This window comes from Diceros bicornis, unplaced genomic scaffold, assembly GCF_020826845.1.
Source record: "Diceros bicornis minor isolate mBicDic1 unplaced genomic scaffold, mDicBic1.mat.cur d_74_multi, whole genome shotgun sequence".
NCBI lineage: Eukaryota > Metazoa > Chordata > Mammalia > Perissodactyla > Rhinocerotidae > Diceros > Diceros bicornis.
In genome coordinates this window covers 541,054-567,861 of record NW_026690930.1, presented here as the reverse complement: position 1 = coordinate 567,861, position 26,808 = coordinate 541,054, and the positions used below count along the sequence as shown (strand labels likewise).

The following is a 26,808-nucleotide window of genomic DNA, read 5'->3' as shown; positions in this document are numbered from 1 at the left end:
ATTAATACAAAGAAGTTTCAATCATCTTTTTCCCTGAATGCTCCTATATTTCAAATTTTTGTGGAGGATTTATAGGACTTTAGAAGTCAAGTTGAATGGGTCTAAGGAATGTTGCTGAGTATCCCTGCTAATATTTCATGGGATGTGTTCTAATACTACATACACACGCAAAACATTTCTGTATTTATATTATATATAAATCCTGACTATTGAGTATTATGCAATGCAAGTAAATCTATATTTTCTACTATAATACACATTTGCAGTTATTTACATTTGTTTTATGTGTTCTTATTTGCATATAACTGTACTTACTGAAATATTTACCACACAGAACCACACACAGCTTACCATCTTTCCCTTGAATATAATCCATCCAACATCAATAATTTTTCTCAAGATACCCTCACTCTCAGTGTCCATGTGGTGACAACCTGAGCCCAGGAAAGCCCACTAGCAGGTCTTCTGCACAGCGGAGGCTGCCGGAACCTGTTGGTACCAGGTCCACAGGGTACTCACCTGGTCACACAGAAATCCATGGATCAGCGAGCACAGGTGGACTCTGAGCCTGCTTTCACCTCAAACTTGAGCTCCACAGATGCTTTTCGTGTCTGAGGGGGGAAAAAAAGCGCAAACAAGCTTTTGAAGCCTTTTATAGGGTGTTGGATGGAAAGGTCACCCAATTCACCTTTCTTTTTTGTATTTACTGATTTAACTGTAACTGTTGGCTGAGACTGGATTTTCCCGATTCCTATGCAGTCACCTGCTCCCCAAGATGGGAGGAAGTAGCTTCGTGCTGTGTGCACTTGTGTCGCTCAACTCACTTGGCTGGACAGAGACTTTTTGGTGACTCTGGACCCTTTAAACAAGCTTGTCCTTTAGGGACCCTGTAAGTGACTCGCTGACTTGTAAACAATTTTCACACTTCATTCAGGGCCCGGGAGATTTTCAGGCCCTGGAGCAGCTTTCCCAACCTCGGCACCACTGACATTTGGGGCCGGATGATTCTCTGTCGGGCCGTCCTGGGCCCTGGAGGACGCTGAGCAGCATCCCTGCCTCCCCCTCTAGATGCCAGGAGCGCCCCCATTAGTAACAACCCAAACACCGCCTCCAGACGCGGATAAGCCCCCTGGGGACAAAATCACACGGAGGACGGTGACGGGGACTCTGAGGAGGGGCCGGCGGCGCCCGGAGCCGGGAGGAACAGCAGCCTCGGGCGCCCTGAGCGAACAGCCCGGGGAAACGGGGCTCCGGGGGGACGCGGGGACGCCGGGCCCTGACAGGGCTGCCCGCGGCCCAGGCCCCTCCGTCGACCGCGACCGGAGACGGGACCGCCCGCCACTCACCGCGCCTCGCCCCTTCGGCCGAAGGTCCACGGGAATCCCGTCCGCGCCGAGAAGACTGGACACACCGCGCAGACCTCCCGCTCCATCCAGGGCGCCGCCCGCGCTTCCGCTTCCGGTCTCGGGCAGGCGTTCTGGGAGGACGGACGTTTGGGGGCTCTGGGTTGAGGCGGCGTGGGGGGCGGAGCAGGGCGGGGCCGCGCACCCCAGCCTCGGGGGAGGTGTCTAGTTTCTAGAGTTAATGTGAGGCCGGGCCTCGGGCTGGGTCAGCACCAGGGACAGGGACCAGGTCTAGGGGCGGGGCTGTGGGTGGAAACCAGTTCTAGGGGCGGGGCTGTGGGCGGGGACAAGGGTGCGGGCGGGGCAAGGGGCGGGACCAGGCTGTGGGCGGAGCCAGGCCCGAGCGTTGTGCGGAGACCAGTTCCAGGGGCGGGAGGAGGTGGGGGTGGGGCTGGAATAAGTCTGGCCGACTTCACAGTGGGAGGAAATCAGCTCCAGGGGCGGGGCTGGAGGCGGGGCTTTACGTGGACCCTTGACTATACAGGTAGCTGGATGTTGAACAACTTTTCTTCATTCCTTTCCTCACGTTTATACAACCTCATAGAATGATGTGCCCATATTTAGAATTACAAATTTTTTGTGCGTGTTTGCTGTTCTTAATTTCGTTAAAAAATTGGATCATATATTCACATTTCTCTACAACTTGCTGTCCCAAGCCAGTAGATAAGGATATAACGCTATTTTAATTTTAAAAATCTGGGGGGAGGGAGGCCACTACGTCGTAGATACACGTATAGGAAAACTTCAAATAGTGGTGCAAAGTCAGTAAAATATTCTCACTCTACCACTGTCTCCCAGTCCTTTTGCACAGAGATAAACATCCTTTTCTCCTCTATCCTTCCAGACATACTGTGTATATGTGGGCCTGTGTATATGTTCAAGCCCAAGAGGGATGTCCCCAAGCAAAACCTGAAGCCCATGAATTGTCTCATGCGTCAGAAGTTACTGAAAAGAGATTTAAATTTCTGGTGGAAGGAGATGAACCAGTGATGAATCCATAGGAAGACAACAAAGAAATAAGAGAATTTTACCATTTAAAAGGTCAAAGGACAAAGTGAGAAAGAAAATGTGTTCATAATATCTGATGTAGCACATCTCTGGATAAGATTCGTATGCTATAAAATGGTAAACACTTATGTCATAAAACAGTAGACATTGAATTTTGATTTATCCTAATTCATTAAATAGTTATATTGGGCAAGGGGAATTATGTTTTTAATGTATGTAAGAACTCTTCATGCTGATTGTTTCAGAGAAGAAAGAAACTATAAATAGTCAAAAGATGAAAAATGAAAAAGTGTATGAGTAGCTAATATAGAAATATAGATTTTCAACCAGAAAATTAAAGTTGTTTTTGGAACCAGAGTCAAGAGTGGGGAAGGTAGATTTCATTATAAGGCTTGAAGTATTATTTGAGAGATGTGCGTATAGACACACACACACACACACACACACGGAAGCCTGAATTTGTATTCCAAAGTGATCATCTAACTCTACAAATAATTTGTAAAAAGGAATCACTTTACAACAGTAGAACATATTTTGAAAACTACCAACTTCAAGCATAAAAAAAGCTCTCATCATCCCGGTAGAAAAATGAGTGGGGCATCACTTTCCAACTGACATGGTGATAGGCATTTGACATACATTACTCTTAAGTATTTTCACAGCAACCCATAGGAAGATGGTATTATCTATCTCCATTTTGCAGATGAGGAAACTGATGACAGCATATTGCTAAAATTTTCATATAATTTCTCAATAGATGTTGTTTTATGTTAAAATTGTTTATTGAATTTTCTTTTCATTAATAAAACGATATATGCCATTCTTACAAATAAGCAAAGGGTGTGTAAAAACAATTTAGCAAAACGACAGTTTTCTTTTGATGTAATTAAATATGACAATCACTTTATTATTTTTCTGCTCTCTGCCTCACATCTAGGAAGATACTTCCTATCCTAAAGGCTTACTAGAAAACTCTACTAAAAATCAAGTATCAGGGAATACCCATATTATGCAAGGTTCCTGAATACATGCAAAAAAAGCCATTATAACAACTTTTTGTACAAAAATCTAAGATCATTCATGAACTGATAACAACACAAATCATGATTAGGCAAGGTATTTCTGTAGAATGACAAATATTTAAACTTTAGACATTTAGAAAGTAGTTCATTACAGTAACTAATGTGTAGAAGGAGAATTTTTTCAAACTCACTAAGTGCCAGGAAAACGTTTGACAAAATGCACTGCAATATTATTCACAATAGCCAAGAGATGCAAACTACCTAATTGTGCATCTGTGGGTGAAATGATGAAGAAAATCTGGGGCATCTGTACAATGGAATATTATTCAGCCTTAAAAAGGAAAGAAATCCTGTATTCAGAATTGCTTGCCCGGATCATTTCAGTAGTCATGTGCTTTCTTGCTTAGTCCCCTCTGGTCCATTCGCCAACCAGAAACCAGGGTGATCCTTTTACAATGTAAGCGCCACGACCTCTAATGGATCCCTAAAAGAGACTTTGGAGGTAGGCTGCCTGGGTACCAGCTGTGTGACCTTGGACAATTATATAACCTCTAATATTCCTCATCCATACAATAGGGGTTAATAGTATTGTCTCCATAGCATTGTTGTGAGGATTAAATGAGTGAATACATGTCAGATGCCTAGAATGTGCCTGGCACATGGTAAGGCAACATGAAAAATTTAACTGTAATTATAACCAAATTAAATATTGTGATGGCCTATTAATTAAGTTGAACCATATGAAATTTCTAATATTCACCCATTTTGACCCATTATTATGGTTGAATAAATGATAAAACTCAGTCTAGGCAGGTTGTGTAGAGTCCAAAAGGATTGGATAAGTGAAAATATTATTAGAAAAAATAAGCTGAAATGGATGGCTTTGCATTTACAAAGCAGTTTCTCATACTTTGTTTCATTTAATCTCTATAGAATGCTTTTCAGGGTATTATTACCACTGTCTGTGAAGGAGTAACTGACTTGCCCCAAATCACACCACATTAAATAACACAATTAGAGTGGAAACATCATTTCGAGTATAAATCCCATATGATATTTTGTTTTCCTTTCGTAATATCATCCGTCCTCTCAAGAAAGTGATGAAATAATGCAGATTCATAGGAACTTAGTCTTAAGGAGACATACTCTCAGATTATCAACACTATGTCTTTGAAACAGGGGTGTTGCGAGAAGAAACATGGGACCCATGCTTTCTGGGTTTTCAAGTCCATGCTTAGAGTTCTGGGAAAGAGTAAAAGAAGGGAAAGAGTGAAAAATAGTCCAGAATGAAAAATGTTTGACATATATATAACTTTATTGATCACCTCAGGATTCTCTTTTTGTTTATGGTCTGTGTCACCCTACTAGAATATAAATGCTCTTAGGGTAGATCACTGATATCTTGCAGCAAGTGGTAGGCGCTGAGTAAATATTTATTAAAGGAATGAAAGTGGCCTTGAATACATCTGCTCTTGACTCACCAGAGAACAGCCCCATACTAGGCAAATGGCATCATTAGTAAAATTTTAAAAATCATATCTTTATTAACTCGTAACCATGGATTCAAGGCTCCCATTTATTTCATACTTTCAAAGTACGGAAGAATTCTGGTGTATTGGGGAATGTTTCCACAGCCTTGCTGTAAAAAAAAGCAAGACATTGCTTTAAAGCATTGATTGCTGGTTCCAGCAGGGCCCATCTCTATACTTACCTCTAAACAATTAACTATAGATTTGTTATCCCAATGAACAGCGATTTGGTATGGAACCTGTTTTATCAGTGTCATGCAAAAGTAGACATTTGATATGTCTTTAAGTGGTGATATGGATAATGATGTTGATGCAGAAGAAGACAACTAAAAATTCTCTCTGATCTTTGTTAAGTGTATCTGGGTGAAGGATATCTTGGAATCACTGGATTTCAGACCTCAAAAAGACTCATCCAACTCTTCATGTTACAGGTGAAGAAAACGAGGTCTAAAGAAGTTGAGAGATTTGACCAGGACTAATTCCTGGGACTAGAGAGAGATGCTCTGATTCTCAGCTGGCTACATTGTCATAGCATCTCCAGCTCCAAACAGCCAAGAGAAGCAAGTCTGTTGATTTCCAGGTAGAAGTGATTCCCCTGCACGTTTTTACTTTCTCTCTCTTAGATGCCTGCTCTGCCCTGACAAGGAATTTATCTGGTGTTTACGCTACACTTAAGAAGAGGAAAATGCTCCTGGCAAACATTATTGTGATTCAGTGTGGCACTGGAGAGCACAGTCATGAAAAAATGAGAATCAAAAAGTAAGAGGTAAGTAATATTAGAGAAGAAGAGAAAATCTATTATTTGAGTGGGACATAACTTATAAAGTTTACAACTGGTAAATAAGTTGAGGAATGTGAAAGGAAGCTAGATTCCTATATGAAACATCAAAAATACTGTTACATGAGCAAGAATTAGTTTAAACACAAAGGAAAAGAAAGGGTGAGTCCACTCTCTCCTCCTGACCTCGGACGCCCATTGTTTCCTGCCCTTGGACATTAGAGGTGCTGGTTCTCAGGCCTTCAGACTTCAGCTGAGTTATACCACCAGCTTTTCTGGTTCTCCAGCTTGCAGATGGCAGATTGTGGGACTTCTCTGCCTCCATAACCTCGTGAACCAATTCCTGTAATACATCTCCACATCTCTATGTTTATATATATTCTATTTCTATTTCTCTAGACAACCGTGACTAATACATGTGGATGACAAAGTCCATAGTAGGTGCACGGAGAGGAACTTTCCCAAAGCATAGGAGGCTCCCCCACCCCACAGGAGAAAGCAACTCATCCTATCCTGGCAGCATGCATCAGCACATACACGCGCGCACACACACACACACACACAAACACAGCTAGCCTTGAAAATGTACTCAAGCTCAAACTCTCTCTCTCTGCCCTATTGTTCATCACAATGGTTATTTCCACATGGCATGTTATAAATTCTTTGCAGTTTATTATGTCTTTCCTCGCGTTAAGACTAGGTCAAACAGGGGCGGTGAGTCTGTTTAGCTTTTTTGTAGATCACAGGTTTTACACCAGAGTTTTGCATGTGGTAGGTGCTCTATAAATAGAATGACCAAATAGTTTTCTCTCCAAACTGGAACATATTGAGGAATGAAAAGGGTAGTATTAATAATTATGATAGGACAACAGGAAAAATATCTGCTGAAGACAGAAATTGAGGATTTAAAAGGTAAGGTGAACTGATCAGTTTTACATTTTAAACAGATCACTGTAACTAGAATCTCGTTGGCTGATTACAGGGAGAGAGGATTTGGAAATCTTAAGCTGTAATTGCCAATTTATTGCAGTATACCAAAAAAACTTGATATCTTTGCATAAATGTAGTTAAGTGGATGGGTTTAAAATATTTCAGGAAGTGAACTTTTAGTATTTGAATTAGATAGGTAGGTAGGTAGGTAGATAGATAGATGGATATAATATATGAACTCTTTTTGTGTGAAAAGCCATATGAGAACACTGTTGAGGGAAACATCTAGAAAATCTACATTAGTCATGTCTATATGGAGTATCCCATTTAGTGAGAACTGAATATTGAAAGAAAGAGATGATGCACATATAAGTAAAGTGGAAAAAAATATCAACAAAGAGGAAAAATGGAGTTTTGTAATTTAGGTTGCTAGAGCAGGAGAGTTCACTGTGTGGGAATGGTATTTTGTGTCATTTCTGAAAGGTGATTAGAAATAATCCAAAAGTGAAGAATCTGTAGGAGGATTCAGGAGGGTGGATGGATGGTTCATTGATATGAATGTGGGGTGGCAGAGCGTCCAGAATGACACTCAGGGACAGACAGGATATTAGCACAAATAAGTGAATTTGGGAACACTGAGAGAGAAGTGAATTATTTGGGAATGTGTTTTTTTCAATTTGGAACCTGGACATTGTGAGTCGAGTCATCACTGATGGGCTGAGTGGGCAAGTAGATATTTGGGTCTGGGGGGCAGAGTCAGATCTGTGCTGATTCTTTGAACATTTTTAGCTCATTAGTGGTATTTGAAGCCAGGGAAATGGATATGATTGCCTAGTAGGAGGGTGCAGGTGGACAGCAGATGTCAGAGCAGGGCTGACTTCTGGGAAGCATCAGGCATTGTGGGTTGGTTATAAAGAGAAGCCAAGAAGTGACTCAGGAAGTTTGGAGCAGGAGAAGGACAGTGTAGCACTGGTGGATCCCAAGGACAAATGAGCTTTCTAAAGGAACTTGAAGGCCACAAAGTCACATGCTACTGCAGGACATGTCAGACAAATAATGAAAAGGCCACATTGGAATAGTAAGAACCCTGACCTGTGAGCTTAGCAAGAGAAGCATCCACAGAATGGGGACATGGGATCGGTTGCCAGTGTGGAAACAGAGGCATTGGGATGTAAGTGAACTTTTCACAATGAGTCCCTGTCAGGAGGAGGAGAGGGAGGACATCGAGGGTGAGGGGCATTAGGAACAATGGATGAGGGATTGGTTTGTAGATGGTAGAGATTTGTGCATATTTGAAACATGAGGCATGATCCCAGTAGGGAGGTGATTGAAAGTACTGCGAATATTGAAAGCATAAGGTCATTGAAATGGAAAGATGAGATGAAAATCAGAATGGTTTTACCTAAGAAAGAAATATATCTGTATAAAACAACAGAAATGCTGTGATAAATGAATTGCTTATGCGGAAAATTTCTAGATCTGATGACTAGAGTGTGAAATAGTTCTTGTGTGGTGGTTAACAATTTGTCTGTGAGATATGAAGTAGGTCAAGAGAAAATAGTTTTATGGAACTCAAGAAATGGAAAGAAATTAACAGAGCATTCAGGAAGCATTAGAGAATGCATGGAGGCCCATTGGTTGCTGTTGATTCTCTGTTGGGACCCCCAGGCTCCTCGTGTGCTCTCTCTTCAGCGGTGATCCTCAGTGCAGGTGTCAACATTGCATGGCAGGTATTTGGAATCATCCAAAGTCAGAGGCTTGCAGGGCAGATATGATGAGAGTAAAGAATTAGGGAGCATTGTCAGTGGGTTATTGAAATGATGGACCACAGAATCCAAGATTAATAGGGAGGAGTAGGAAGAGAGAAGGAAGAGAGCCCTGTTAAGATACTCTAACTGGAGTAATCTATTTTCTTAAAGAATGGTTATATACAGTAGAGTTCTTTGTGTAAAAACTAGAAATGTGGAAATTTGTGGTGGGAATGTGGTGTTTCTGAGTTACTGATTTGCAAGCAGGAGAATTTTGGTTGAAAACAGGCTCTGGGTGTGGAAGTGAGTATCTAAGGGTGGAAGAGTGCGTGATTTCATTAGAGATGGGAGACTCAAAGGAGTTATGGAGTCCTTGGATCTCTGTGTCCCAATAACGTAAGTTACAGGGTACCAGCATGTGTATAGTTGACAATGATAGAGAAGGGAAGAGAATAACACCCTTAAGCAAGATGGAGGAGGCAAATTGGTCTGGATTTGCACTGATAGTGACACATCAGCTTGATAGTGTCCCAGAATCCCGTTCTCAACGTGTGATGCCTATATCAGCAGCATCAACATCAGCTGGGAACGTCTTAGAAATGAAAATTCTCCGTTGCCTCCCCAGACCTACTTGGGTTGAGTTCCAGCAATCTGAGTTATAAAAACTCTGCAATGATTGTAATGGACAGTATGATTTGAGACACATTTCTCCAGGGAGAGAAAGAGGGTGCAATATCCAAATGAGCTGCGAACACTCTCCATGGATGGTAGTCTTCATGCTCCTCTTTGTTCCAATTTTGCATTTTATTCTGTTTTTAAAGAGAAAGCTCAAAAAATATGTCCTAACTTCGTAGTAGAAACAACGAGACCATGAAACTAAAACCAAGTAGAAAACTGAAGTTCTATACAGTCTGAAGGCTGAGCAGCTGTATATTCCAGAGGTCAGTTACTAGAATCACTTCCCATCCTGGCAGTGAGGTCATGTGCAGTCAATGGGAGGAGACCTTGGAGAATCCCCAGCAAGTCTGTGGATACAGGGGTCTGCAGGGACTCCAGGCCTGCAGCAGTGAAGGAGAACTCTTAAGTCCTTTGGATTCACAAATACCTTAAAAACAGTTGCACTGGGGGGTCCAGGTGAATCCCTGGGCTGTGGCTGGAGCTGAGGGGTCTGCACACCAGCCCTGAGCCCACCCCTGGCCAGTGTCCATATTGGGCAGAGATGAGTCCTGGTTTGGGTCTGGGTCTCTCATAGCCCCTCTGCAGGCAACGAGCATCTTTTGGAGATATCAGGAGACAGACACAGAAAGTGAAGAAAAGCATGGGAGGGAGTGACTGTGGCCTCGAGGACAGACGAGATTGCCCAGGAGGCAGAGAGAGCAAGGAGCCAAGAAAGGCATCCTGAAAACAGAGTGAGGAAAGCAACATCGGTGCTGAAGAAGAAGAGAGTGATATGGATGAGAAATTCCCCATGAGACAGGCTTGACTTTCACAGCATCTCTTTGTAATGTCCGTCGTGATCTTAACCTTTCATGATAACATCAATTTTTATTTACCATGATTTTTCTTCCTTTTTATATTAAAATTGATAGGATAATTGATGCTGAGGAATTAGTGTTTTGAACTTATATCTGTTTTTTCATTGAGTGTTAACTCAATGAAGAGATGATACCTACTTGAATGAGATTTATCTTTTAATATATATTAAATCTGATTCCATAAATTATTCTCATTTTGCATGTAATTTTTTTTTTTTTTAGCTGAGGGAGATTCACCCTGAGCTAACATTTGTTGCCAATCTTCCTCTACTTAGTATGTGGGTCACCGCCACAGCATAGCTGCTGAGTGTTGTAGGTCCACACCTGTGAACAGAACGTGCGCTGCCAAAGCAGAGCTTGCCGAACTTAATCACTAGGCCAGGGGCCAGAACTATGATTTTGCATCTAATTTTAACATAAAATCCATCAATCTTTCTCTTCTTTGTCACATGTTAATTCAGACATAGGTCATTTCTGTATCATGAATTAAGTATCTCTTGTTTGTTACCTGGCAAACCTGTGTAGCTTTGATTTTGGAATCTTAAAAATGAGCATACCCCCTGGGGGCATTATTCTCCCCGTAGAGAACCTTGGCAGCATGCTCATTGCCTTCCTTCCCACACGAGATCCAGAGTCGTGGAAATGTGTTCACCTTGCACACAGCACAGAGCACATAGGAATTACTCCACAAACATGTGGTAAGTGAACAGTTGGTGGCATCATCAGGTCATTCACAGAATGAGACTGTGAGAGAGCTTCCTTAGGTCAGGAAGGAGAAGCATTCCTTTATATTTTCAATCAATGTTTTAATTTGTAACATTGTAACGTGAACACCGAGTATACTATTTGTATCAAAATTGTGTTCTGAAAGTTTTCAAAAATCTCTAAATCTCAGAGTAGAGAAAAATCAACCTCTGTGAACCTGTCACTTGCTTCAAAAATTGTCAACTCGTATACCATCTGGCTTCGTTTATCCTCACACCCACCCCGCTAGAGTTAACCAGCTGAGATGGCTGAGAGCACATCATTTCAGCTGTAAATATTTTCAGTTTCTCTTACAGATGAGGGATTTTTTGAACACAAACACACTAATGTTATCACACACAAAAATAAAAGTGTCATTCCTATAATCAACTATCTGGTCAGTATCCAAAGTCCCCCAGTTTTCTCAAGGTGATTTCCTGGTTTTGCGTTTTATTGGAGTCAGGATCTTTAAAAAACCCTTTTTTTGCAATTGGTTGATGTGTTTCTGAAGCGCCTTTTACTCTCTTACTAGTTCATGCATCTTGATGTTTGGGTGGGATATGCCTGTGTGTGTTTACATGTCTACACCGAGGTGTGAATTCTTTCTTTCCTGGATGGCAGTGCCCAGGCAGGAAGGGCCTGGGCTGTGGGAACCAGGATTTCTACTCTGCATCTGGCTGAACTGAAAAGGCGTCCCTGGGTGACACTTGCAGCCTTCAGAAAGGAGAGGGAAGAAGTACCAAGGAATTCAAGACAATGGCCCTTGTCTTACAGGGTGTTTCCAGGGCATGATGTTCAAAATGCCGGGTGGTAACCCTTTAGCTCCTAGTCGTAGGGTGGGTTCAGAGTAGTGTCTGTTTACCACCCATGTGGGAAGCGTTTCAGTATTTTAATTGGTAAGTTTGTGTCTGTTGTGTCTGTGTTGTCTAAGATGGGTTGCATTCCCCTGCTGGACCCACTCCTATACCTGCCGCTCTCGTGCCTCATCTTTAAAAACACCCAACAGGCAAGATTCACAGCCCTGTAACACACATCCACAAAATCACAGCACAGACTGGGGAAAAGAACACAGTCATCCCAGGGGCTACGTGCTCTATGCGCTCAGGCCCAGCTGCCCCTTTGGGACAAGTCAGCAACAACACGACTGAGTGTGTAAACTAGTGATTGTCTGAGACCATGGACCTCAGAACACCAGGGTCCCAGATGTCACCCTAGGCAGCAATGGACAGTGTGGGTCATTCAGTGGCCAGGATTAAGGTCTGTTATCTTGGCAAACCAGAGCTCACCCCTGATCCATCAGGCCCAGCCAGGGAGGAATGGCCACGATGTACCTGACAGAGAGACTGGGGGCCTTCTAGGGAATTTCTGCCCAAAAAGAATCATATAAGGAAGTGCGGGGATGCTGGAAATCCTAGTTCACGGGGAGTGGTGAGGTTTATGGAAGAAAGTCCTGTTGTAGGTTTAAAAGCTGCATCATGAATCTTTTCCTCTGGATATGAAACAAGTGGGAAAAGGACTTCCATGGCATGGGCCAGGATCCCAGGAGGATTCCAGTCTAGGCGAAGGGTGAACAGGGAGCCCTAGAGGCGTCCTGATGGGGATATCCTGTCGGCCCTTATTCCATCAGCACATGGTCTTCCTCTGGCCTTGTCCTTTCCACATGCAAACTTTTATCTTTTTACACTTTTTCCTCATTTAGTGTTGATGCAAATCCAGAGACTGATTAGAAAACGGTAACTTCCAATATTTGATCAAAAGAAACCTCAATGGGAGAAGCAGAAAACATTCCTTCTTCCTGGAAAGCTGTAGAAAGACAGCCGCTGTCCTGGGGACGGACATGGTCCTGGCAAGTGGTATTTGAAAGACACCCACATTTCAGTGGTTGTTGCTCTGCCTGGGAAAGCCCCTCCAACCTCTACATCCAGGGAGATCTGAGGGGCTGTCTCTGCTCCTGGCCCAGGTGAACCACACTGAAATGCACCTGTCCTCTGAGGAAGGGGGACTTGAGAGTGTCATTCAGTAGCCAGGGAGGGGACTGGCCGTCCTCCCTTCTCCCACATACCATAAGCTCTGACCATACATGAGTTCTTAACTCAAGGCAGAATGTGAGATTCTGTGTCTCATTTACATGAGCATGAGAAGTGAAAGAACCACACCACAACACCCAGGCTGTGACAGAAACAAAACTTACTGCAACATTCAAATCTGATATTTACTCTTAAACATATACTAATGCTCTTCCTCAATGGATAAACAGTCCCTGGGGTGGAGATGTCAGGGATTTGGAGGGGGGTCGTGCCCTCCATCTGGGGCTTTAGTGGAAACCAGGGAAAGTCGTCAGATGTCCTCCTTTACTTGGGATGGGGGGGGAAGAGCTGACCCGGTGCACCCCGAGGGTCCCAGTGGCCCTGCTGGTCAGGAGGAGCTGAACTTGTGGTCTCCAGAGGGTTATGGCTCATCGCCAAGGGCACGGTGGCTGAAGAGAAGAAACAGACTATTTTGGGGTGCCTCTCTGAGATTCACGGCACACCTCCCTGCCCCCCTTCACTCTTATCCAAACCCTGTGCCGAGTGCTCAGTCCATCAACAGCACCCTGTTTGTCCCTGATGCAGGAGGCATCATTTAGCATCACCCATTTAAGAGGAGGCAACCGAGTCCCAGAGAGGAGAGGGGAGCGGCCTGTCCCAGGCCTGGTCAGCACTGGAGCTGGGATCCAGGCCCATGCTTAGCCCGAAGCTGTACTGAGCCCCTGGATTCAGTCGCTGCTGCTCCTGACACTCACTCGGCCCTAAACTGGAGGATGTCCGGTTGCTCTTTCTCCTGAAGAGCCACATTTTTCTCGCCTTCTGGTGTGCGGGCTCCAGCCGGCAGGAGACCCAGTAGCTACAGGACAGAGTGGAACTGTGAGCTACCAGGAGCCACACCTCAGGTGCCCCTCCCAGAGCCTGCCAGCAGCTGAGTCCTGGTGCCCCATGGGTCACCACGCTACGAGTTCTGAGGCTGATCAGCGATCCAGGCCACAGGCTCTGGAGCTGGTCATCAGAGAGAGTCTGCCCTGCCCTCACCCAACTCCTGTCCCCCTCAACTCTCATGGACACTGATGGGCTCCATGGCCTGGAACCAGGCCCCAAATCGCTCATCGGGCTCCAGGTCATATGAATTTGCAGCCTGCTGGAGCAGCTGGATCCTATGGATGACTTTGAATTTCTGGGAGGAAGGACAGGATGCAGACAGGGCTTGGGTGGGGAAGGCTGCCAGGAACTTGTGCGGAGTGAGGATCTGGTCTGGCGTCTGTGCTCACTCGGGAACCCTCCTTCCTTCCCACTCCATTCAGGACTTGCCTGTCCTCACAGTTGGCTTGAATTAGTTCCTCATCCAGGAAGGTGTCCTTGATGCCAGCCCCTCCCGCACCCGCCAACGTGATGGGATGCCCAGCTTTGTGGATCTGACTCTCCCAATAAATGTAAGACCCAAGGGATGAGGCCAGAGAAAGTCTTGCCAGGCGAGGTCTCTGATTTCCACTTCCCCACCCTGCCCACAGCTGCTCAAGTCACACCATTTCTGGACGTTGACCCGATTTCCCTGGAAGGGAGACAGCCAATGTCCATCAGAAACAGCCCCCTTAGCCCATAACCAACCCCCATCCCACCCCTTCTCAGGCTGCAGGAATGTCAGGGCCCAGCAGAGGGCAGACCTTCCACAAAGAGAACTTGACACTGGGCCAGGCTCTGGGCTCCAGGGCAGGAGGGACAGGGGAGCTGAGGCCAGAGACCTTCTGTAGCACACCCTCTCTGATGACAGACGGGGAGACTGAGGCCTCAGGGAGGAAGGGACAGCTGGAACACAGAAGTGCTTCCTCACTTGCAGGGGCTGATGGCACTCCCCCAGGGGCAGGGCCCGAGGGGGAGGCTGACTCCATCTCAGACACAGCCTCCTGCAGCTCTGCAGGCAGGCAGCTATGAGCTTCACCAGCCCAGGTAGACTGGTGGGGGGCTCATGCGGAGCATCTATTCACGCATTGCTAAGATGGGCCTGACTCCCCAGCTCCCAGGGGTGGCCATGGGGCTCTCATGAGAGGAGGTTTGCCAGATACTGAGAGCTCAGGTCCCAGTGCAGGGCTCTCGCCACCCAAACCTCAGGATCCTGCTCCCTGGCCCCACCTCCAGGCTCACTCACTTCCAGATCATCCTCCATCCCAATGTCCAGCAGCTTCAGGTGATAGAGGAACGTGCCCAGGAAGGGGACGACACCCTGTGAAATCAGGGTGGGAGTGGTGAGATGAGTCCCACCTCTCAGGTGCCCCCATGGACCCTCCCCCAAATCCCTTCACCCCAGCCTCCTGCCCACCACAGACTCCCACAGAGAACAGCCTAGGACCCTCAGCGGCCTCCCCCCAGTTGCCCCCTCCAGGACCACCGAACTTCCCCAGTCACCTCCCAGGGGCGGCTTTTGGCAAATCCCAGGGTATGTGGTCCCTGCCCCTCCCTTCCCTAACCCATCCTGGGCCCAGCCCTTCCAGGCCTCCTCCTGGTCACTTCTAGGGCAGGCATTTCAGGCTCTTGGGCTCCTGGAGCTGGGCTGGAGGAGGAGGGACCCCTCTCTTAGGGAGGCCTCCAGCCGTGAGGAGAGTGACCCCTCCTCTGACACCTGGACCCTCCCCCTCAGGCCACCTCACCTGCTGCTGCTGCCTCTCCTGGGCTCCCTGCGGATCCATCTCATGGGTGGCCCTCACAGATGACACCTCCTGCAGGGTCAAGGACAGGCTCAGGGAGGCCATGTTCCCTTCCCCGTGTCTCCCAGGGCCCTGATCTTGGACCCTGGCCATCTGGTGTCTATGGCTGCTCCCATTCCAGGGTGCCCTGATGCTAGATCACTCCCAGCTCCAACACTCCCTCCTCTGTGCCCTTAGGCCTGCCCAGGCCCCTAAGCCTCTCTCCTCATCAGTGTGTGAGGAAAGTGTGACAAGGACTCCCCATGCCTCCCAGGGTCCCCTGAGGACTCAGTGTCATCTGACTGTCACCAGTGCTGTCCCCTCCCCCATCGAGGAGGAGGAGCACAAAGCTCCTGCACATTCCTCTCCCCCTTGTACCTCATCACCCCTGTGAGGCCTGCACCACAGATCATCTCCCTCCATTTCCCAGATGAGGAGACCGAGGCCCACAGAGGGGCAGTGAATTGCTAAGGGGCCCACAGAGGAGACCGCTGCCCCTCGCAGCCAGAGGCCCTGGCCCCCGGCCTTCACTCTTCCTCCAGACACACCTCTGACCAATGTCCTGTCCTCTGGACTCTCGGGGTGTGTTGAGGCCCTCAGTCAACCTGAGCCATGGATGGAGAGGCACAAGGTTTCTCGGTGTCCCATGCAAGTGGCTTCTGTGTTTTCCAGCCCCCAGGGATTTTCTGACTCCAGGCTGGACCTGAGGCCATGCCAAAGGCCTCAGCTCCCTAGAATCTCCTCAGGATGGTCCCTGCACAGAACTCCTCCTTCATTCACTCAGGAAGGGGACCCCATTGTGCCACATCTGAGTGACAGTGTAGGGGGTGACCACGGCACTGTGTAATGGTGACATTTGCATCCTTTTTCACTTGGAAACTTCTAATGTCTCTTCTCCTTTCTCAGGTCTCATGTTTGAAGTCTGTGGTCTGAGCCTTTGCACAATCCTTAGGCCCCTCCTGCCAGGGCCTCGATGGAGGCCATTAAGAATCTGTCAGGAAGGTCCATTAAGAATCTGTAGGTTCCCTGATAATTCTCATTGCCATCTGGGGCGTATCTTTGACGACAACGCCCTGGGGGAGACTCACTGGTTTGTCAGCAGTGACCACTATCGGGCTAGAGTGCACAGTCCCAGAGAGCACACAGTTCTGTCCCAGATCCACCGTTTGGCCCAAGGCTGTGCAGCCCCTGTGTCCACAAGGCCTGTGTGACCTCACAGTGCCCATCCCTGGGACAGGCAGAGTGCCCTCCCCTGTGAGGTGCAGTGAAGACAGAAGGAGCAGCAGGGGCCTGGCTTCCTGAGGACAGACTGGGCTGCTTTAGGAAGAAAGGAACCCCCACCCATTCCATCCACCCGCCAGCCTGGAGGATGATGAGGGCCAGCTGATGGGTTCCCATGGAAGCCAGACACCTGCTCATTCTGTCAGCTCCGCACCTCTTGGAACAGTCCAGGCGACACCACTGTATCCCGTGACCAAGGCCTCCTGCCCCAAACAGTCCCCACCTGCCCCTGCAGCTCACACCCCCGCTTCCTGTCCAGCTGGACAAGACAGACCATTATTTCTCGGGGAACCTTAAGTGAAAAACTTACCAAAGCACATCCTGCCTGGTCCCTCCCCACCTCACCTCCCGTCCTTCCAGTTCTCCAGCCTCCACTCACCTCCTTGAGAAGCTTCCTGCTCTCCCGGTGGCATGTTTGGAAGATCTTTTCAACTATTTTACAGTTCTTCCTGAGGAGGGAAAAAATGAAAGAAACACTGTGGAGTGGTTTTAGGGTAAATCCCTTTTATTTGAAAACCCAGAAGATCCAGAAAGCCTGGATGAGCATTTTCACTGTGTCCTCTGAGCCCTGAGGTGTCTGGGACTGGGGAGGGGCTCTCCTATTGTCACCTGGGGCCTCCATTCTCTTATTTTCTCAGCAGATGTGTTTTAAACAGTCTTAATTTCACGTGGACAGAGAGTTCTGTTGCTGCAAACACTTGAAAATCTTCAATTTGGTTCAAGCCATGATCTGTCACTTAGGGAAACTGATTCCTGAAGCAGAACCACTGGCCTAAGTTTTCAGAAAGACTTGAAGCCTGCCAACCAGGTCAGACCCTAACCCCAGGGTTTGCTGTCTCCCAGAAGGTCCCAACTGACTGAAGGGCAATGCCAGCCCTGTGGGGGGTGTCTGGTCCACCCAGGTGGTGCTCGCATGGAGAGAGGCCTACCCACCTGGACACCTGTCTCCACGACTCTTTTAAACGTTGAATGGAGGGGCCCTCCAGAGCCCAGAAGATTGCATGGAGAGAGGAAAGGTTCCTCAGTCCGTGGCATTCCTGGGGAAGGGAAGAGAATGAGCTGTGAGGGGGAGCTGGAGCCCTGCTTCTTCTGGCTTCTGTCCCCTCATTGACGTCTCCTGTCCTGGATGAAACAGCGGCTCAGGGAACCTGGAAAAGGCACAGCTGGAACCTGATGAGGAATACTTCCAGGGAGGAGGATTTTAGCTCAAGCCAAGAAAGGAGCCCAGGAAGGGGTGAGCTTCCCACCACTGGGACCAGGAGTCAGGTCATCGAGGCCTGGCAGGAGGGGCCTAAGGTTTGTGCAAAGGCTCAGATCACAGACTTCAAACATGAGAGCTGAGAAAGGAGAAGGGGCAGTTCCCCCAACTCCAGAGAGGGGCTCCCAGGGCTCCCACATCTTACCTTGGCCACCTGGATCCAGAGCTCCACCACCCTGGCCCTGTCCTGGGCCGTCATGCTCGGGTCCCCAATGCAGGTGGTGACGATACATTCGACCACTCTGTTAAAGTGGGTCATGGTGGCATGGATGGTCGGTGCCAGGTGCTGAATGCCCCTGTTGTCACCCTGGGACCAGATGGAGTCCAGGAATTCGTGGGGCCTCACTGTCTTGAAGAGCTCCTGGGGAGGACAGGGAGTGTCACCCAGCCCTGCCACAGCCCAGCTCAGTGTCCACAGCCCCCAGTCCCAGGCTGGGTCAGTGGTGAGAGCTGGAGGTCAGGAAGCTGAGAATGTGGCCTGAGGCTTGTGGGAGTCCCTGGGTGTTGCCTGTGTTCCCTGAGGGCACCCAGCACAGGATGACCCAGGAACCGATACTGTGGCGCGGGATAGTGACATTTGCTCCCAGCCCAGTCTCACTTCCTCCAAACACCAGAACTCGGCTCCTGCATGACCATCTCTAGGGGCATCTTCCACCCATTCTGACCATCCTATGGTCTGACTCCTCTTTCAGATGCACATTCCCCCAAGGCAGCAACAACCAGGGGCTTTGTTTGTCTGCCTTGTAGTCATGTACACATTAAGTGCCTAATTAGTGTTGAGGCTGTTGAGGCCTCCTGGGCAAATGAGTGAAGTACCCAAGGACAAGACAGCACTTCAGTGTGCTCCCCTCCCCCACCAAAGCGCAGACTCTGCCCAACTTCCTCTCTGCTCCACCTCATCCATCTGCACAGCCACTCTGCATGGCAGCTGCTCTCAGTGTCAATCTCTCCTGTCCACATGAGGACAGCAAAGGCTCGAGAGTTAAGAGGGCTGCTCAGGTCACATGAGGGTATGTGGGGAAGCAAGAGGTTGGACCGAGATCATGGGATTCTGGATCAGGAAATGGCAGGTCTGGGGCAGCTTATGGCACAGGGAAGGCCTGCCCCACCTGCCCTGAGAGCCCCGCTGCTCACCACATCCATCAGTGTCAACTGCTCTGCCACCAGCCAGGGAGGGAACTCCAAGAAGTCAGGCTTCTCCTCCCTCAGCAGCTTCTTGGTGGTCACGTCCCAGGGGCAGGCGGGCTCTGGGACTGGATCTGGCTCTGCTGTTATCTCTCCAGGTGGAGGGAGGATTCTCCCTGGAGCCAATGGTCCAGCTGGCTCCAGCTCAGGAGCTGGCACTGGGGCTGGAGCTGATGGTGTTGGTGGCTCTGGCCCTGGAGGGACTAATGGAGGTGACACTGGCTCCAGCTCTAGCACAGGTGGTGGAACTAGAGCTGGAGCTGGATCTAGCCGTGGAGCTGGTCCTTGCTCTGGCGCTGGAGCTGGAGGGAGCTCTGGAGATGGTACTGCAGCAGGAGAAAGAAACAGTGTCACTCAAGTAGCTGACTTCCCCTGTGCCTGTCAAAGCCAGGAAAGACCCCACTGCCTTGAAGTGAACCAAGCCTCTGAACATTCTGCAAATTGTCATCCGAGACTGCAGTCGCCTCACCTTCCAGCTCTGCCTCAATGGGCCGTGGATGCTCCAGCTGGACCTGGAGAAGGTAGGCGTGGCCCTGCAGCCCCGAGCCAGGCAAGCTGAGATGCAGAGAGGTCAGCTTCATCCTGAAGCAGAGATAGTGCAGGAGTTCGCAGAAATCCTGCCCTGGGTCCAGGCAGGTTCCCACCAGAGAAGAGAAGGCACTGGGGGAGGCAATTGGGCAACAGAGTCAGAGGCCTGGCCTTTCCCTCCACGCTTCTCACCCAAGGCACCCTGGCTTGTGACTGGACCCTATGCCTGCCCCTCTCCATCCAGGTGAGAGCCACATGGCAGCCCTGACCCCTGTGAGGCTGTCCTGGCAGTGGCAGGCCTGCTTATCCAGCAGGTTGACACAGAGTCTGTTGTGACTCTCTTCCCACTGACACTCTTCTCCTGAAGGTCTGGGACACATCCCACCTCAGCCCTCCATGCACTTGTGCAACTGGACTGAGCACTGAGACAGATGTGTGACCAGGTTGCTCACACACCTCCTGTTCTGGGCCTGGAGGCGGTGGTCAGAAGAGGTAGATGTGGAGAAGGGGAGGCAGATTAAAATGGGTCTGTGGTGGGAATGGGTTTCTAGAGGAGAACTCAGCCCAGCCACCCCTCTGGTTCCCAGGGGTCCTGGCACCCATCCATAGCTCTTTGACTCCTGTCCTCCTGGAGTGGAAGCCACCGGGCCTCTGCCTTCCCATGGGAATCAAAAGATGCGTGAGATGCGGCTTCTGACAGGCTCCCCTCAACCACAGCCTCCATCTCTCCCCCGACAGCTTGTTCTTTAGAGACAGGAGGCCGTCCTTCTGCACCCAAAGACCACTCACTTTTTTAGGTGGTCCTGCGCTCTGCCCTCCTGGCTGGAATAAGGGGAGATGCCTTCAGAGGTAAAGGAGGCTATGAGGGCATCCCTTGGGATGGACGGTGGATGACAAGACCTGCGAATGATGTCGAATGTCAATGTCTGACTCTCAGACGGAAATTGAGGCCACACATTGTGTCTCCTTCATTCACTGGGTTTACTGTCTCCAAATGTCCTGCATGCAGTAGGTGCTTAATCTACATGGTTGAATGAATGTAATCCACCCAGAACCATCAGAGACACCTGAGTGGGCCTAGGGCCTCTCTGCTGCCCCAGAGATCCTTGACTGACTACCCCAAGGAAAAGGACCAGGACCAGCTGGATGGAATCTCCAACTCCTTGAAAGGGTGGTTTCCATGTGCTTTTCCAAACTCAGAAAGGCCGCATCTCAGACATGGGTGAGGCAGACTACTTTTCACGGGGAAGAGAGAAATAAACACCATGAACAACCACAGCACGTCCACAGCCCTCTCTGCAGAGCCAGGCACCAGGTAAGCACCCACCATGGCTGATCCCATTAGTTCCTGCAAGATCCCCATGAAATTTATCCTCTCCCACCCCACTTTTCAGAGGAGCAAACTGAGGCTCAGAGAGATTTGGTGACACTCCCAGGACATACAGCTGGCAGGGGGCACAGTCACCACTGTGTTGAGGAGGGAGTGGGCACTCACCTAGTAAACAGCTGGTCCAGGACCTGGTGGGATGTGTCTAAGGCCGAGTAGTTGACCATGAAGGTGGTGAAGCTAGAGATGTTCCTCCTCAGGAAAGCTGGTGCGATGGACTCTGTCAGCTTCTCCATCACGCCTGTCTGGAGGGCCCGCATCCTGCAGGCCTCATTGAAATTCACGGTGGACTCATCCTCACACTGAGGGAGAGGAGGAGGTACATACACTCAATGACATCATGGTGAACCAGCGGGAGGATTGAGGTGACTTTCTACCCTCCTGTGTAGCTGGTGGGAAGGAGTGGAGGTCCAGATTCCTTTGGGAGTGGGACTGTGGAGCACTCTAATGAGAAAACCCTGGGGGGTTCCAGGGGAGACTCAGATTTGAGTCTGCATTCTAGTAGTGCCTTGGTCATCTCAGAGTCCTGGGTATGAAGACCCCTCTGCACCCACACTCACCTCAAACCAGCCCTCTTCATTGATGGACTGGTGCACCTGTGTCCTCTCCAGGGAGATGGCGAACTGGAAACCATCTACCAGCTCCTCAACCATCACTTGGGTGCAGCTCTGCAGTGACAATGCCCAGAAGTCAGGCCAGGAGGCATCAGGGGCCTGCCTGGACTTTGCCACAGAGGGAAACCCCACCACAGTTCAGGCACAGAGGGGCATCTGCATAGTCTCCATCAGGGAAGGAATGTGATGACACCTCGACGGCCTGGGATTCACATGTGGGTAGAAGAGCTTGGTCCCCAGCACTCACCATCCTCTCCTGCAGCCAAGATCTTCAGTATGAACATGACACACCACCAGATCTCCACCATTTAGCTACCTGCTCCTGCTCAGGGTGGTTCCTCCTCATACTACCTTCTCTAACTCCACCTCCCACATACACACACACACACACACACACACTGAGGGTCAAGGAGTGTGGGGCTGTCCATGTGGGATCACAGTTGTGGCCTGATCTAGAGTGGCCTGCCCTGGGCTACGCTGTTACCTGATGGTTCCTCCTGCCAAAAGGCCACAGACATTCGAGGTGAGGGCTGAGCCAATGTCTAAAGCGACTTAACATGCTCTCATTCTTGGCTTTCCGGGAGCCAGAGCCTCGGAAAGTCACGGGACAACATGAGAACATCCTGCTGTGTCGAGTGTCTCCACTCAAATGAACCGGACAGGAGGCTGTGGTTACAATGTGGGTGCCTGGTAACCAGAGTTCTAAGTTCTGTTGGGGGCTGTCACCAAGGAAGTGAGGTCACTTCTTCAAGGTTCTATTACTTGGCCCCTTCCTTCAATCAGACCCACCCAAAGCCCCCGCTAGGCTGTTGGCTGCTCTCCCTCCTTGCCCATGTCATCTCCATCACTGTACACAAATATCCATCACCACCCTCCCCACAGCTCCTTGGGAGTGGAACCAGTGGCCAGCTTTGAGGAGACAGAGCTGAAGTCACACCTCTTTTATCCTACCAGTTCTGTGTCCTGGAAAAGCCACTGTGCCTCTCAAGATCTCCCCAGTCTCCCAACCTGCACAATGGGGATGGTGCTAAAAACAGCTTTCTAGGAACATCGTCAGGTGTATATGAGATAATACCTACGACACCTGTGGATTGGTGTCACATGTATCTAATGCTGAACCTCCCATCTATGTCAGGTCCATCTGTGCAGCCTCCACAAACCCCCACTCCATACTTCTTGTCACACATCATTGGCCTGAATTTGGTCTGGTCACTCTTATCTGCAAGAGGGGTTAGGAATTTTATCTTTTAGCTTGTTGAATTGCCACCCAAAATAAAACTGATTCTCTGTTCTGAATATTAAGGGAGAAGGTGAACAGTGGAAACTACCCGTGCTCTCGCCCTACACTAACCTTCAAGTTGAAGGGGAGGAGATGAGCTTTTCAGATAAATCAATCATGTATTTACCTACCACAGGCTCTCTTTTCTTGTTGTTTATTCATCCACAGAGAACAAGTAGTCTTGCTTCCAAACCAGAATGTATGAGACGTCCACTGCCCTCTGTTCCCAGCAGAGTAACCAGAACCAATTTGTTGGCTTTTATTTGCCTGGCCCTTGTAAGTAGATCTGAGAACATTCTTTCTATGTCCTTCATAGAGTGGGTCTGGGAGGGTCTGAGGTTGTAGAGAATTGTAGGCAAGTAGCAGGCTCCTGAAAAACTGAGTCAAATTTGAATCTCTGTAATTCGAAGAAGGAGAGTGACATCAGCATCATGGTGGAATAAGACACCTTCTGTTTTTCTACTCCTGCACTAACAATGCTTTGGCATCCATCCATAGACAAAAGTGCCTTTGTGGGAGAAGTGGGATCAGCACCATATGCCAAGGGACCCAGAAGGAGTCTCACCCACCTATGCATCTGGTAATAGGCAGACAGACCTCGGTCCCAGCTCTGGACCCTGCAGTGGCCTGTAAACCAGCTCAAGCTCCTTTCAGCTGCTGCATGGAAACCCCTGAAAACACTGTCTTAGATCATGACACACAGAGGAGAGGGCCTTTGTGGAAGTCCAGGTTTCAAGAAGAGAAGTTCCAGCCCTCTGTTGGAGCACAAAAATATGAGTGTGGATGGGTTGAAGAGTTTGGGGGCATTGGCAGCTAGGTACACTTAGAGGGCTTTAAAGGATGTGGATCCTGTAACTGCACTGAGCACTCCATCAAGAAGTCTCCCATGACTTGTGGGGTATGCCTCACCCATGGATCTCCCCAGCTGGCCTTTAGGCACCCCCAGTGCTCTGCGTGCCTCACATACACACACCTCCACCCTAGGGCTTCTTCCCTGTGTATGCTCCCAACAGTGGTGGTTAGAGTGAATTTTGGAGGACAGCTAGTGAGCACGTGCAGAAACTTAGTCCAAATCCGCAGGCCAGAGAGAGACCACAAACTTGAGGTTTCACACAACCTCTGGAATACAAAAGGGAGGCTGTCAGCGCCCAGCCTATTACATCACAGCATCAAGAGAATGCATACAAGCTGGAGAATTCTGCCATTAATGAACAAATTAAAAATGCTGAGATTATACTGGTATAGCACATTAAAATGCAAATGTATTATTGAAACATGCATTAAGTTTAAAAATTGACATTTCAAATGTTGGAAAAATTAAGTTTGAGAAACCTTGTAGGTGGTCAGTAAACATCTGTCCCTCCCTCCCTCGCCAGAGCAGCTGTATGTATATGTATAGATACACACACACACACACACACATATATATACCCCCTATAAGTTATATATATAGAGAGACGCATATGTGCATGTGTGTCCACAAACACTCATACATATATATAATGCATGTACCTATGTATATCATATACATCTATGTATACATGATAGAATACTCACATGCACATGTGTGTATCTCTACAATTTCACCTTCAATAAGGTAAATTTCCGGTTTGTATTGACTCTAAATATCTCTGCTTTTTAACTTGTTAGGTCTGTTTCGGTTTGTTTTCCCCAAACTTTCTGGTTAGTCCTCTGGGCACTTCTCAATTGGATAACTGTTATGGTTTTCATTCGTTGTTGTGCTTTCATTTTCTCTTTTTAATAAACATATTTGTTGGAATATGACATACAATCAGAATAGAGCACAAATCCAAGTGTAAAGATTGATAAGTTATCAAAAAGTGTACACATGTGTTAACAACACCCAGGCCAACAAACAGAACATGACCAGTTCTATTTACAGTAGATTATACATGATGTATATAATAGATAATAACCACAGTTACCCAGATTATTATTTCTCCTTTTTCAGGAAGTAGCACACTGAATGGCAATGCATAAAGGAAATTTGGTCATGATGTGGCCTCCTTCAAAAATATAGCTGGATTTGGAAGGTTAATTTTTTTTAGGAATACATGAGTTTAGTTCCAGAAAAAAAGAGGCTTGTAAATTTCCTTTCCTGTAATGACCTTGTAAGATTTTTGTAGCAACGTTAAGCTATTCTCATAAAATGAATCAAAAAGTTTTTCCCACTTTTCCTGTTCTGTGGAAGAGCTAGACTCAATGTGTATTATTTCTCTCCTGAACGTTTGGTGGAATTTGCCAGCAGAGGTGTTGGCCACGATGAAATGTGGGAATGTTTTAAACTATGGATTCAGTTTCTTCTTTAGATATGGGACTATTCAGATTTCTCATTTCTTCTTGAGACAGTTTTGGTAACTTTCATTTTCCTGGCAATTTGTGAATTTCATCTAATTTTCAAATGAATTGACATGTTATTTATGATGACACGTGTGTTGTCAGGGAAGGTCTGGGGTGACTCTCCTGGGGGCAGATGTCAAGCTCAGCTCATGTGTCCCCGAAGCTTCAGGCACCTGGATGCTGGAGGGAGAGCTTGTTCTCATTGCAGGACGAGAGGCTGAATGCTTTTCTTCTCGCCTTCTGCTCTCCATTCACACCAGCTCAGGAGACCTTGTTCCTGGGCAAGTTGGCGTGCAGGCAACACCCCATGTAAATTCTTCCAGGCCTGGTGGATATTTGGAATTTTTTTCTCAGATGTCCTCTTGAAACCACATGGCCACTTTTGTATAATATTTTCTCTTTATGTTATATTTTAGTCAGTTTTTGTAATCACATTTTCAATTTTTACACCATACAAGGCTGTCTCTTAGACTCCTAAGTGTTTTCAGTTTTAACTCCTTCATACTTCTCCCGGATGTGCCTGCCTTACGGTGATTCCTCCTTCATGGGAGCTCTGAAGCTCATCCTAGCTGCCTGGTTGTTGATGGTGGCAGATACACAGGTTTGATGGGGCCGAAGTTTAGGCAGTTTGATTGCCTGCCTTCTGCTGCACCATTCTCAACCCACAGACGCCATGCTTCTCTGCTTGTCCCAGAGCCTTCAGGTGTAATTACTCTTCCTCCCCAGCGCTACCTCCAATCTCATGTTGATATTATTGCTGTTCTCTGAAGCATTTGATGATGTGTTCAAATGAACAAGCATTTGGATCCTGAACCAAAGAACCATTTACAAACCGCACTCTGAATGTGATCTGCTTTTCCATTCATTAAACTTTTCTCATAAACTTAATCACTTTTCTCCATGTGTGTGGAATTCACTAAGGATGTTCCAGAGCCCCGGTGATATTACTTGATTTAGCTATAAATTCTAAGGCTTCAGGAGAGCTGTTGCCACAGATGGAGTGAGTTGGCTGGGCATTCTTCCTTAATTAAGTGATTGCATTGGATTTGAAGATAATTGTGGTTTGAGTCTGTTCCCTAAGGAGCCCCATCCCTCTCAGCAGGTTTCAGTACAAGAACTAGCAGTATGTTCTGGCCTTGGTTTTTGCCATTGAGGAAATCAACAGAAACTCCCATCTTTTACCCAACATATCTCTGGGAGTTGATCTCTATAATGTCCTGCACAATGAACAGAAGGCACTGGAGAGTTCCCTCATTTGGGTCTCAGGGCTGCGCAAAGACAACCCAAATTACACCTGTGGGAGAGAGAACAAGTCTCTAGCAGTCCTTACTGAAACAACATGTGCAATTTCTGCCTAGATTGGAACACTGCTGGAACTGTACAAATTTCCACAGGTAAGCCTGTGTGGGATGGGGAGCCATGAAACCATGTCTACTTTGATGCCATTCTCAGGTGCCTGAAAAGGAAGAAAGGAGGAGACTGTGTTTATGCATCTCTCACAGGATGT

At 47.8% G+C, this 26,808-nt stretch overlaps 1 protein-coding gene and 1 long non-coding RNA gene across 2 annotated transcripts in view; both read right to left on the bottom strand.

The window, feature by feature from the left end:
* LOC131402360 (uncharacterized) overlaps positions 1–26,808 on the bottom strand; it is a 227,251-nt gene that overhangs the window by 58,574 nt on the left and 141,869 nt on the right. The gene's annotated exons all lie outside the window — the stretch shown is intronic.
* Positions 14,716–15,618, bottom strand: LOC131402356 (ral guanine nucleotide dissociation stimulator-like). The gene is made up of 2 exons (XM_058537169.1): positions 15,373–15,618; positions 14,716–14,948 (listed from the first exon to the last, which is right to left on the bottom strand). The coding sequence occupies exons 1-2, from the start codon at positions 15,520–15,522 to the stop codon at positions 14,766–14,768; spliced, it is 333 nt and encodes a 110-aa protein (XP_058393152.1). The 5' UTR covers positions 15,523–15,618; the 3' UTR covers positions 14,716–14,765.